At 38.0% G+C, this 14,094-nt stretch overlaps 1 protein-coding gene and 1 non-coding gene across 2 annotated transcripts in view; one reads left to right on the forward strand and one right to left on the reverse strand.

Moving 5' to 3' along the window:
* Positions 1–14,094, reverse strand: part of RRM1 (ribonucleotide reductase catalytic subunit M1) — a 34,657-nt gene that overhangs the window by 2,451 nt on the left and 18,112 nt on the right. The window contains exons 8-17 of the mRNA XM_045782737.2: positions 13,713–13,854; positions 12,289–12,372; positions 10,757–10,918; positions 10,099–10,178; positions 9,245–9,446; positions 6,470–6,619; positions 6,041–6,262; positions 3,869–3,945; positions 1,432–1,567; positions 475–570 (exon numbers count right to left, since the gene is read on the reverse strand). Coding sequence (XP_045638693.1) covers positions 475–570; positions 1,432–1,567; positions 3,869–3,945; positions 6,041–6,262; positions 6,470–6,619; positions 9,245–9,446; positions 10,099–10,178; positions 10,757–10,918; positions 12,289–12,372; positions 13,713–13,854 — 1,351 coding nt within the window. The remainder of the gene's footprint in view (positions 1–474; positions 571–1,431; positions 1,568–3,868; positions 3,946–6,040; positions 6,263–6,469; positions 6,620–9,244; positions 9,447–10,098; positions 10,179–10,756; positions 10,919–12,288; positions 12,373–13,712; positions 13,855–14,094) is intronic.
* On the forward strand, positions 5,444–5,547 carry LOC123782579 (U6 spliceosomal RNA). The gene has a single exon (XR_006777015.2). It is a non-coding gene; the product is annotated as a U6 spliceosomal RNA (small nuclear RNA).

Below are 14,094 nucleotides of genomic sequence, written 5' to 3' on the forward strand. Positions count from 1 at the left end.
TTGTTAAACACTATCTGTGGCTCTGTTCTTTGGACTTTGAGTCCTCAGTCTCCACCATACTTTTTAATTAAGTTTGACTGTCTAATTTCACACTTTATATCAGTGGTCCCCAAATTTTGATGCATTTTGGAATGACCTAGGGGACCTTTAAAAAATACTAATGCTTGGCTCCCATTTCCAGACATTCTAATTTAATTGTTATGGGGTACAACCTAAGCTTCAGAATTTTAAAGGCTCCCCAGTTGATTCTAATGTACAAAGAAGTCGGCAGCTCCTGCTTTATATTATTGCATAAACAAGAGGGTAAACCCTAGCTATGTGAAGATGTATATAATCCTAGCACAACGACGCAGAGGTGAACATAAGCCCATATGACCACAGTGAATAACCTTTCTCTCCACTGAATGGGGTAAGTGGGAAGGTACCAACGTCCAACTTAGCTTCCAGAGAGCACACTTAATTTTCATGCTGTACCTGGATAGAACCATTGCATGCGATAATCTGATTTTTCATCTCTTCATTCCATAAGCCCCGCTCAGTAAGATCCTTCAGTAAATGAGGATTTACAATCTGAATAGAAAAGCAAAAAAGATGTCAAGGAATAAATAAGAATGACAGGGCCTAAACAGGATCACAGGCTTGGAGCTTAAAATAAGTAAGATCACTGAAGAAGTATTTAACATTAAATTAGTCGGTAAATTCTGTATTTTAAGACTGAGAGGCCCATCCTACCAAACAGAAGTTATATTCTTTTAAAATCTTGACCTGTGAAAGAAACATAATATTTGCAAAAGTGAAAAGAACTAGCATTGTGTAAGATGGGCAAATCTATGTGGATTACTTCTTTTTTTTTCCCTAAGTAAGGATATGATAAATACTTAAGAAGAAAAATTAGAAATGTATCCACTCCAAACCTTATAGAAACTTATTTCAGGAGATCTGGAAATTCACAAATAAAAATCTTTTAAATTAGTGGTTCTCAATCCTAGTTGCACATTAGAATTACCTGGGAACCTTAAAACAACACTGGTCCGACCCACCCAGAAACTCTAATTTGTAAACCAGGCTGAGAACCATTGTCATGGTTCCATATACTTCTTGCTTCTATATACATCTTGAGTTTCACTGTATATTCCGGAGTAGCATCTGAGGTCATGGTACATATTATTATGATTACAGAATGGTTAAATATCATGTGAACTCTAGTATCAACAAGTTACTTTCCTACCCAACCCTCGATCATGCATTCTTTTAACAGATATTAAATATCTATTATTAAATAACATAGAATAATATTGGAGATAAAGAGGACTCACTTTATCAAAGCTCTGCCCCCATACTAAGCAAAAGGGACATACTAAATTTGAGCTGGCATTCACTCCCAACAACAGGCTTTTGAAAGCTCTCCTGTAGATCTAGTTGTGATCTCACCTGAAATTCTCCTGACAAGACTCTGCGAGTATAGATGTTGCTGGTATAAGGTTCGATGGACTCATTATTTCCCAGAATCTGAGCAGTTGAAGCAGTAGGCATCGGGGCAATAAGTAAACTGTTTCTTATACCATACCTAAAGAAAAGGAGATTATTAGGCGCCGGTACTAAGCTTCAATCTGCCAGGAAGGCAGCTACTTCACACCAGTGCAGTCAATGCAGATGCTGTGAGTGACATCATACATGCATTAGACTCACATAATGACTTTGGAATTTAACCCCTATAGAGATGCAACTCACAGTATGGGTGGTATAGCTCGCCCCTCTCCCAAATGCCTGACTCCTAAACAAAATTAGCACAGTTTTACTGCTGACAATTCTTATCATGCCATGACTCATCAGCACGTGATACACTAGCTTGCCCAAGGAAATAATCAAGTGGCTGCTGAAGAGTCCCCACCTGTATCAGGGTACATTCATTCAACCCTCATTCTTTTCTGTGTGCTCTACGATCACTGTGCGAAGCCCTTTCAGGAAACACAATGATGTGAAAGTGGTCAGAATCCAACATCTATCACCAAAATTCTCCATGGGAAAAAATGACGCTCGAAGTATATTCCTGACTTCCTCTATTACCTCTTTAATCGTAAGTTCCCAGATGAAGGTTAACATCTTTTCACTCTATTCACTGCCAGAGAGAGTGCTTAAGGAAGAATGTACTATCTGAACACTGAAAATCTTCAAACTGCCCTTAGCTCGTCCTTCAAAGCTCAGCCTAAGAGATGACCACTCTAGAACATCTTTCCCGACCAGGCAGACACTATTAAATACAACTGCCAAATGTAAATATTTCTTCGGCGAACATTTTCTATGACCTGTACCTTTATGTATACTTTACTTGTGCTACATGTCTCACCTTAGTTAGTCTTAAGTTTCACAAACACCAAGAGTTTGTCTTTCCTATATTCTATACCTCTGGATTTATACAGCACTTAGCTTTAAGCTTCATATCCTAATGGAATCTGTACAACCAGGATCTTAACATCACTTTGTCACTTTCTAGTTTTGAGGCATCAAGCAAACCACCAGCTGATTCATGTATTACTTCCTCAGTAAAGGGGACAGTGATTTCCTATCCAAAGATAGGAAAATGTTTTGAAAAGTCATATATATATAGGACATACCAAACTATGGAATTGTCTATAATCATTAAAAACATGAGGTAGATCTGCATGTACTAAGAGAAAGATGTCCAAAATAAATCACTAAAAGTCTTAGAATATGTCAAGTTTGATCATATTTTTATAACAAAACTGTGTGCATCTGCAAATGTACTGAAAAAGGTCTAGAAAAATACACACCATTAACAATGGTTATCTCTGGGAAAAGGAATAAGTTGGTTTGCATTTGTTCTGTGGAACAGGTGGTTGGCAGGAGAGGTATAAAGAAGGTCTTTCACCTTCCATTTTGTTTCTGTATTTGAACTTGGTTATTCATGTATTAATTTTGAAATTTTGAAAAGTTGTGTATAGAAAAATATCCATAGTATTTTGAGAAAAAAATAATAATAAAATACATGTCCATTTTTGTAAAAGTTGAATTTGCATATAAATGTACACAGACACAGACGTTCAGAAGAAAGTCTGAAAGATGAAAAACAAAAAGATACAAACAGATTTTTAGGAGGTGGTACTGGGATAATTTCATTCTACTCCCTTTCACACATACATTTTCCTAAATTTTCTAACATGTATTATTAAGTAATAAAACAATTTTAAGGCAAATAGATATTTTTTAAAGAGTATTTTAAAGCTACTGCTTCCTTCTGTAAACATTAAACACTCTGCATACACATTAACCCAGAGATCACAGGCTCAAGAAGAATGTGGAAACAACTTGTTTTATTATTCGCTAAGCAAAACATCCTACCTGCCCTTAAATCTTTAATGTTAGTTAGTTTGAAAGGCCTTAAAAACCTCAAGTTTCACATTTTTCTTTCACCCTCCAAAAGCTCTTCCAAATCCTTAACTTACTCTACGACAACCAATTCAGCAAAAGCCATTTAGGTGCCTGAAGTAGTTAAGCAATAAATAAAAGTGAAAAACATTTAGAGAGCAAGCACACTTGGAAATACGAAGTTTAATGAGAAAAAGAATTGCTTAATCCAGGTCGTTAAACCCCTAAAACAAGATCAACTAATAATACCTACCACTTATTAATATGCTTTTCATTCTATCACGCAATTTGTAGGTTACTATTCACATATCATCTTACAAAGCATTTTTACAAAAATAGTTCCGCAGATAGGTCATTTTAGACCCATTTAAAAAAGAAAAAATGAGTTTCAGAAGTTAAAATAACATACCTAACTTCTGAAAGCCAGAATGAGAACCTAAACCCTCCTTACTTCAAAACTACCTTTTATCTCTTTGCTTACTTTGCAATCTTTTCCTTGAGAAGTTTCCAGTCCCACAGGTCTGTGGGAGTAACATTCCACATATCGTACTGAAGGATCTAGGGAATAAACAATGCAAACTTGACAAATTACTCTGTAACAATTTAAAACCATGACAAAAACCAAATGACTAACTGCCATGCCCCACAACCCAACAAATGTCTTCTAGTAGAACTGCATGAGGAATACAAAGCCCAGAGATTTCCCTGGACAAACTTTCATGTAGTCATAATGATCAAAAGCAGGCTAAGAAAACTGGTTGAGGTTTATCTCTTCCCCATGTCCCTGATGTGACCCCTCAGAAAAACCATATCACATCTATAAACCAGGAAATCCTAACATTCATGTAAGTATGTTGCTGAGATGCATTCTCTTTTTGTACAGTAAAAACGTTACTCTAATTTCATCTTTCTTAATTGCCTTGATCTATTTATTTAGCTATTAAACACCTATTTTCAAAACACTGGGTAGCAGATTTGCTAAATATCGGCAGGGAAGATCAGGACTAAAAATAATGTAACATTTATTTTACAATGAAGAGACTCATACTACCAATAAATAAGGCAGTGTGGAAAGCTGCATTCTAAGACAGTTCCCAGGTTCTCACCCCCCTGGTGGACAGGCCATGTATAATGTCCTCCTCCTGAGTGTGAACAAGACCTGGGAATATGATGGATGTCACTTACATAATTACGGCAAAGATGAAAAGTTTCTGCAGATGTAATTAAGGTTACCAGTTAATTTTGAGTTAAACAAAAGAGAGATTATCCTGGGTGAACCTGACTTATCAGATGAAGGCCCTCAAAAGAGCAACTGGACTGGGCTTCATGACATGAGAGACTTCCCTCCTACTGGCTTTGAAGAAGCACGAGGTCATGAATTCTGCAGGTACAAACAAATGAATTCTGCCAAAAACCACATGAGCTTGGAAGAGGACTCTGAGCCTCAGAAGAGACCACAGCCTCTGTCAACACCTTGACTATAACCTTGTGAGACCCAAAGAAAACCACCTAGTTAAGGTGTTTTTATCTACTAAATTTAGCAAAAGAAAACTAAAACAGCGTTCTTCTTAAGTCACTTTTACCAATGACGCGTTCTAAATAAAACATTAAAATAAAGGGGCACCTGGCTGGCTCAGTCGGTGGAGCATGCGACTCTTGATCTCAAGGTTGTAAGTTCAAATCCTATGCTAGGTGTAGAGATTACTCAAAAATAAAATGTTAGGGCGCTGGGTGGCTCAGTTGGTTAAGCGTCTGCTTTCAGCTCAGATCGTGATCCCGGGTCCTGAGATCAAGCCCCGTAAGGGGGCTCCCTGCTCAGTGGGGAGTCTGCTTCTCCCTCTCCCTGTGCCCCTCCCCCCAGTTTGTTCTCCCTCTCTCTCTCTCAAATAAATTAATAAAAAAATCTAAAAAAAAACAATAGAATAAAATAAAATCTTTAAAAAAACACATTAAAATAGAGTATCCTTTTTACCTAGAGAACAAAGTACCGTATTAGTTTCCTATGGCTGGTATAACAAATTACTATAAATTTGGTGGCTTAAAATAGCAAAAATTTGTGCTCACTTCAGCAGCACATACACTAAAATTGAAACAATACAGAGATTAGCATGGCCCCTGCACAAAGATGACATGCAAATTTGTGAAGTGTTCCATATTTAAAAAAAAAAAATATATATATATATATATATATATACACACACATATATATATACATATATATATACATATATATATGTATATGTATATATATTCTTAGTTCTGGAAGCCAGAAGCCCAAAATGAACAGGCTGGGAGGACCACGCTCCCTCCAGAGGCTCTGGAGGAGATTCTGTTCTTTGCCTCTTCCAGCTTCTAGTGGCTTTCAGCATTCTCGGGTTGTGGATACATTATTCTGACCTCTGCCTCCATGGTCATGTTGCCTCCTCCTCTCCTCTCTCTTGTAAGGACTATTGTCACTGGATTTAGGGCCCACCTGGGTAATCCAGGATAATCTCATTTCAAAATCCTTAATTATATCTGCAAGGACCCTTTTGAAATCCAAAAAGGTAACATAGGTTCCAGAGATTAGGATGTGAACACATCTTTCTGAAGCCTACCATTCAGCCTACTGTAGGAACTTACAAGCAAAAAGAAATTTCATCTATATACTTACTCCTCTGCTGACCGGAGAGCCCTCATAGGTTTCATATGGGCCATGCTCCCTGGCCAGGTCACAGCTAGCTTCCAAGGCTCCATAATAAACGGTTTCAAATATCTGCTTATTCAGTAGCTGGGCTTCTGGACTCTCAAAAGGATATCTCATCAGAATAAAAGCATCTGCCAGACCTTGTACCCCGATTCCAATGGGGCGATGGCGTTTATTTGATAAGCATGCCTTTGTGCCAACAGATTTAGAGAAAAAGGAGACATTACTGAACAGAAATGGCAACATTCTGTACCAAATGATACATGCTCTCTTTTTATCTCTGTTTTCTCACACCATTCCAATGACAGCCATTTAAATGATGACTGGCAGACCATGATAAACTCCCTCCAACTTGGATTTTAAGAATTACCAATAAGTAGAGACTTCTATTCATACCTCTGGGACAGGGTAGTAGTTAATATCAATAATTTTATTCAAGTTTCGGACAATGACTTTGGTGACTTCAGCCAGCTTCTTAAAGTCATATGTGTGTTCTGACGTAACATACATATTGAGGGCCAGGGAAGCCAAGTTACAGACTGCAACCTGGAATGCAAAGAAAAAGGGTCAAGAATCACACAGTTTTTATCCCCCCCACCCCATGTCAACGACAACACATGTAAGCCTCCAACTCTCTATAAAATTTTTATCTTCTCCCTCTTCATCATTCATTTCTAGATCCCAATACCTATTCACATGTGAGCTGTAACATGCACCAGTAAAATAGATAAGACAGAGAATCTGTGTTCCACAGCCCACGGCTCTATTACCAGACAGACCCCCCATCATGCTCTTATTTCTTATGTATATCTGTCTCAGTCAGTAGATGCGCGCTGTCCAATACAGGAGCCACTAGCCACATGTAGCTTTTTAAATAGAATTAAAAATTCAGTTTCTCAGTTGCACTAGTTATATTTCATGTGCTCAATACCCGCCAGATACATTTCCATCACTGCAGAAAGCTCTTCCAAATTACACATTCCCACCTTACTCACACTGAGATTCTGAGAAGCCCCTAACAACAGGGGATCCAAGCTTGTGAATTCTGAAAAAGCTCTTCAGGTGATTATCCACTACACTACACTAGGTGGTAAGCTTTCTCAGGGAAGAAACATTATCTTATTTACTCTCATATTTTTAGTACTAGTACCACTTCTGGGTATATAATAAATGCTTAATACTGTTAAATGAATACACTTTCTTTTCCATTTTGATTGTGACTAGCCTAACCCAAAAATCTCAATTCCTCTCACCTAGATTCCCTCATGCCCTTCATTTATCTACTGAATTCTACACATGTTGCCTAAGTACCCAGTTTTAAAGCATAGCTTGGATCGCACAAGTCTGATAAATGCTAGGAAGAAAAACAAGGCAGGAAAAGACAAAAGGGTTCTAGTAATAAGGACAGAAGGAGGGCCATTTTTAAGGTTAGACAGCAAGCCACGTGGCTATCTGGTGGGGGAGAGCATTTTAACATTCTAAGCAAACAGCAAAAATCTTAAGGAGGGAGTGTGTTTGATATACTTGGAAGTTAGTAGGGCTGCAGCACAGTGAGCAAGGGGGACGGTAACAGATGAGATGGGCATACCCAGCTGTGCATGAACTCATAGGGCACTGTAAGAATTCTGGATGGAAATGAAGTACTGATACATGCTACAACACAGATAAGCCTTGAAAACATGCTGAGTGAAAGAAGTCTGACACAACAGACCACCATATTATATGATTCTGTTTATAGAGAATGCCCATAAGAGACAAATCCAGAGGCAGAAAACAGATTAGTCGTTGCCAGGGGCTAGGGGAAGAGGGCAACAGCGAGTGACTGCTAAAGGGTACAAGGTTTCTTTCTAGGTTGATGAAAACTGTTCTAGAAGTAGATACTGGTGATGGTTACACAACCTTGTGGATAAAAAACACTGAAATATACACTTAGAAAGATGAATTTTATGGTATGAGAATTATATTTCAATTTAAAAAAAAATGAACAAACTCTGGATGGGCTGGAAAGTCAAAGAAGAGTGCTGTGTAGAGGAATGATACGACCTGATTTTTGTTTTAAGATGGATCACTCTAGTCTGTATAGCATAATCTATCCTGTAAAATAGTTACTTGAGTGCAGTATATGCCAATTTTCTCTAACAATGAATTATATGTTTGCAGAGGGCAGGGGCCTGAGCCATAGTCATTTACATCCCAGAGCACTCGGTACCGTGTCTTACACATGGCTGGTGCTCAGTAACTCTGGCTGAATTAAACCACAACCTTAGCAGTATGTTTCATTCACGTACCATTTCCTTCCCAACTTTTCATTTGTCATGTTTTTTAGGTCCTAGTATATGGGATCTGCTCCTTCTTCCTCATTTCTATAGTTTACATCCAACATCTGAGCAGCCTGTCATCCAACCACTGCAATAATCTCTGCAAGCTAACCTCCAACCTCCTCTCACACCAAGACACTCTATTACCAGAAATAAGAACTATCCTTCTCATCCTAGCATTTTTGACGCTATTTTCCTTTCAGGAACCGACAAGGGCTTCCTACCTCTGTGACATGCCAGACATTTCACCTCCTATCTCTCCTCCCCCAGCCACAGCCATCTCTCCATCTACCAAACCATGATATATTTGCTCTATCAGAACAAACTGATTTGACAATCTCTGCACAAAACCTATTCCTGTCTCTGATCTGTCTGATAGGCTATTCTTCCCAAATGGAAAGCTTTTCCAGAAACTATTTTTTAAAAAACCAAATCTGTGCCCCATTTCTAGCCTCGACTCTTCTGTGAAGCGCCTTAAAGATTTGACATTAGAATTCTGTCTCACCATTCACTGAAAGGACTCTCTACCTGCTTACATGCTTTAAACTCAGTGAGCACCCTGACACATTGAGTTTGTCCTAAACCACCATACTGAACACTGAGAAACGATTATTACAATATGCGTGTAAGAAAAAAAGTGAGCCTTTTCTACATGGCTTAGACTATAAGATATTTAAGGGCACAGGTCACATGTGTTCCCTTCTTCGTCATCTCTATTTTAGTGCCCTTCTACTTACAGCAAACCATCAAAACTCCCTTCCCCCATCTCAAGTAAAATCAAGTGAGGGATTCACAAATCATAAGTGCCTCAGGTTCCTCTCTCAGGAGTCTGGGCAGAGGTTTGTCTACCTACCTCATCTTTGCTGGTATACTCTACTATTTCTGTGCACAGGTTGCTGCATTTGATCGTTCCCAGGTTCTGCTGGTTGCTCTTCCGATTACAGGAATCTTTGTAGAGCATGTACGGGGTACCTGTCTCTGTCTGAGACTCAATGATGGCATACCAAAGCTGCTGAGCTTTTACAACTTTGCGGACACGACCCTGTTTCTCATAACTGAAAGGCAAAGCTAATATTACTTTAATATTCCCTAAGAAAATCTTTATTGCAGACAACTTGAAGACACTAAAATATAAAATTACGAAAACTCCTAAATGTTTACTACGTTTAGCTAAGAAAGAATAGTATATTCATGTTACTGTGGCTAAAGTGACAGAGGAAAATCAGGCAGTTTTGGAACCATTAGAATATACCCAAATCTCACTAAATCAACAATACCCTTCGTAAGGAAAAGGAATAACACCTAAAGGAGTCAAATCTACTGTGCTATTACTTAATGAACTAATGACACCTGTTCCAGCTGTTCTTGATTTCTGTGGGCAATATTTTAAAGCATAACTTTTAAAATCAAATGTACTGTAAGACAAAATAAAATCATAACTCTTTACCTTAATTTTTATAAGTATCAATTAAAAACCAAAGCACCTCTTTATAAGTCACAAGGTTTTATGAGAGAAGATAGAAACCAAATTTTGGTGAAGATTCAGGTAGCAAATCTGACCAAAATAAAATTATTAATCACATTCTCTCCTGGATGTTTCTGAAGATTCCTAGAAACTGGCTAATGACTGATGACGTTTCGAAATTTGGATCCCCCAAATAAAAGAAACACATGATTAAAAATTCTTACTTCATGTTTTTCCCATACCTTTCATAAAGCTTCTCAAATTCCTCGCCCCACACCTCATCCAGACCAGGACATTCATTTGGACACATCAAAGACCAGTCCTACAAAGGGAAGAACCCATAAGAGACTTGAAATAACCAATGGCACATAGTCCATTAGGAACACAGCAAGGGATAGGGTGGCTTCCATAGACTCTCTTGGAAATCTGTTGTAGAAATAATCATTTTGGGCTCAGGCTCAAACATCTAGTTCTGCCTGTTTATACATGACCTTTAAAGCATTTCGGTCAGCTTTAGAGAATAAAAACCCAAGGGGGCAGGAATGACCTCTCTTAAAAATCATTTAAAATGCCTTCCATAGCATAACACATAGGTGGGCTCTTCCTTTTTTGTTTTTTTTTTTTCCTAAGATTTTATTTATTTGACAGAGAGAGACAGCAAGAGAGGAAACACAAGCAAGGGGAGTGTGAGAGGGAGAAGCAGGCTTCCCGCCGAGCAGGGAGCTTAATGCGGGGCTCGATCCCAGGACCGTGGGATCATGACCTGAGCCAAAGGCAGACGCTTAATGGCTAAGCCACCCAGGTACCCCAGGTGGGCTCTTCCTAATCACGATTTAAGGTGATATAAAAGAAAGCTGATATGAGTCCAGCTGTTCTTACCAACAGGTACCTATTTCTCACCTGATTAGTCTCCACTCGTTTCATGAAGAGATCTGGAATCCAAAGCGCAAAGAAAAGGTCCCTGGCACGCTGTTCTTCCTTTCCTGTGTTCTTCTTTAAATCAAGAAACTCAAAAATGTCTAAATGCCAAGGCTCCAGGTAAATAGCAAATGCCCCAGGTCGCTAAAGGCAAGTAAACCATCATTCTTTTCAGAATCAGAAGGAAACAAAGAAACTTCATATTTTCCAAAGCACTTTTGATATCACCTTTGATCACTACAATTAAATGAGATAATACAAATAAAAGTACTACATATATAAGCAGAAATATTGTTCCTACAATTCTAGGAGTAAAAAAGAGCAGCTGACAAGAACAAGACGAAATAGCTCATCCAAAGTGACACAGTGAACTACAGGTGGAATTCCTTTTCAGCTGCCGTACAGCTCACTTCACCTTATATGACAGGTATACAAAGCCCACAGAAAATCACTTCGACAATAAGCTGTGCTCTTATTTAAGATCGAAAAAGTGATGTCTTATCAAGGTCACCATGGATCGTTTTTAAAGTCCATCAAGGGAAATTCATAAACTAACAGGTGATTAGTGTGCCTACATATCTGTCGGAGGCAGGCGCAAACTGCAAACTATCCTGCTGTTAACACTGGGTAAACAATCCAGTCTGTCAACTTCACTTCTCCCTCTGGGAGAGACGCAGAGTTCTGTTTTTGTTTTTTTAAAAAAAAGCTACAAGACTATTACAACCCCTTTTCAAGGTTAGGTATTAACATTAAGTCACAACTTTAGAAATTCTTTGCCAATAAACTGTCATATAAAAAAGCTGACTGGGGGCGCCTGGCTGGCTCAATGGGTAGAACATGTGACTCTTGATCCTGTGGAGCCTACTTAAAAAAGAATAAAAATAAAATAAAATAAAATAAAATAAATAAATAAATAAATAAATAAATAAAAGCTGACTAGACCATTGGCTGCCTAGAGCCAGGGACAAAGTACGTATGTGTGGGAGTGATGTGGTGATTAATCAAAGGCACCTGTGGAAACCTTTTGGGGTAATGGGAAATGTTCTGTATCTTGATTGGTGTAGTGACTACACAATATATATATTTGTCAAAATCCATCATATTGTATACTTAAAGTGTGCACACATTTAAAATAAGTAAATTATACCTCATTAAATTGATTTTTTTTTTTTTTTTTTAATTTGACAGAGAGAGGGACAGCCAGCGAGACAGGGAACACAAGCAGGGGGAGTGGGAGAGGAAGAAGCAGGCTCCTAGCGGAGGAGCCTGATGTGGGGCTCGATCCCAGAACACTGGGATCACGCCCTGGGCCAAAGGCAGACACTTAATGACTGAGCCACCCAGGCGTCCCCCATTAAATTGATTTCAAAAGTGAAAAAAGAGTACTTAGAAATATATACAGTATATTAGCAAAGTAATTAAAAAAATATATATAGTAAGTCATCTTATTTGAAGCATACGTGGTTAAAGATTTTTAGTCCTGATTCCGAGGACTTTCGAGTAATAGAACATACCTTGTTTCCACCTTGATCCACATACCGAGCTGTGTTGTTATATACTCTCAGCATCGGTACAAGGCCATTGGAATTGCCATTAGTCTGAAAGAGAGACCAAGAATAAGGGCATCTGGAGGAGAAAAGTGAGACAAAGCAAGGAAAAAAAATGGCTCAACAGCAAACAAATTACTCTCTCCCAGTCAATACAAAGTCTTATCTGCTCTCCATCTCTCCCTTGCTTTGAAAACAGAATACCCAATATAAAATAAACAAAATGTTGTTTTTCTCTAATTATTGCTGTAATGTTGTTGTTACATCTCTAATCTACAATGAGATATAACATTACAAGTCAAAAGAATCTGAGATCAGGGTAGCTAAATTTAAATTCCATACCTTCTAATGGACATTATATAGATCTACTTTGAGTAGAGTAAAAACACTACTACAGTGTCTACCGTGTCTTTCCCCAAAAGAATTCAAGGCAACTTACAGTAAGAATTATATACAATGGATAAATGAAGACAATAAAGGTAAATGGAGATTCTCAGCAATAAATGGATTCTAGAATGAAGATAAGAAAATATAGACTCCTAAAACTAGAGGATACCTCATCAAATTTTAAAAATAATCCTTCTAACTCCAAAGCAAGCCTTTAAACAGTCTAAAAAAATAAGTGAGCAAATAGCTCACCCTACTATTTTAAGTGCTCCAAAACACTACATAATGGAATAATTTCCTTCTAGACTCTCTAACTTTATTCAGTAGGGTTAGATATTTTCTTCACATTACATGTGAGGAAACAAACTCAGAGATGTAAAATAACTTACACTAGGCTGCATTACTGGTAAGTAGTAGAGATAGAATTCAAATCCAGGTCTTACCCAACATCCTTATCTTGACTCCCAATGAATAGTGAACTAGCAAAGGGTTAATCTTACATCATAAGGTGCCAATGTTTAAAACATGAATCCTGGCTCTATCACATATTAAGTGACTGATCTCTGGAAGTAATTTAATTTTCTATGCCTCAAGTTTCCTCACTTGTAAAATGAAGCCAATATTGCCTATACTCACGAAGTTATTGTAAGGAATGAAGTTCCTACCATGTGTCTCTAATGGTACCCAACTCCTACGGTGGTAGCAAGAATTAAATGAGTAACTCAGGTAAAGCTTTTGTAACAGACTTAGCATATAATAAGAAATCACTAAATGATCACTGCTATTATTATCGCTAAGATAAATCTGAATTCCAAAATCTGAGCTAAAAAAATCCTAAGATCATCTAATCTAAACCAGAAGCTAGAAGTAGTGAAATGATTCACTCCAAGTCACACAGCCAGCTAGCACTTATCAGAGACCCAGGTCTCCTAAGCCCCAGCATATGCCCTCTCAACCTACCTCCCCCTAGCCTACAATTTTTTAGTCATAAAACAGAAGCTTACCCCAGCAATGTAGCTGCCAGTGGCTCGAATACAACTCACAGCAACACCAATTCCCCCAGCAGACTTGGAAATCAATGCACACTGCTTTAGAGTGTCATAAATGCCTTCAATACTATCATCTTTCATACTCAGAAGGAAACAGCTATGAGGGAAGAAAAAGTCACACTCAGCAAAGAATGAAATAAAGCAGAGAAACAAAACTGACTATACACCCCAAAAACAGTAAGTTGGGCAAATAAAAGATCTGAAGTTTAAAAAATTCCTAGGTATTTTAGGAAAAAAAAAAAACTTTTATTGGATATGACACAAGACACATCAACAAATCATATTGCTTTAAAAACGCCTCGCTGCCTATTCTAGATGCTAGGCCTAGAAGGAAGTC

The sequence above is a fragment of the Ursus americanus genome, chromosome 16, assembly GCF_024610735.1.
Source record: "Ursus americanus isolate L20-20 chromosome 16, mUrsAme1.1.p, whole genome shotgun sequence".
Taxonomy (NCBI): Eukaryota; Metazoa; Chordata; class Mammalia; order Carnivora; family Ursidae; genus Ursus; species Ursus americanus.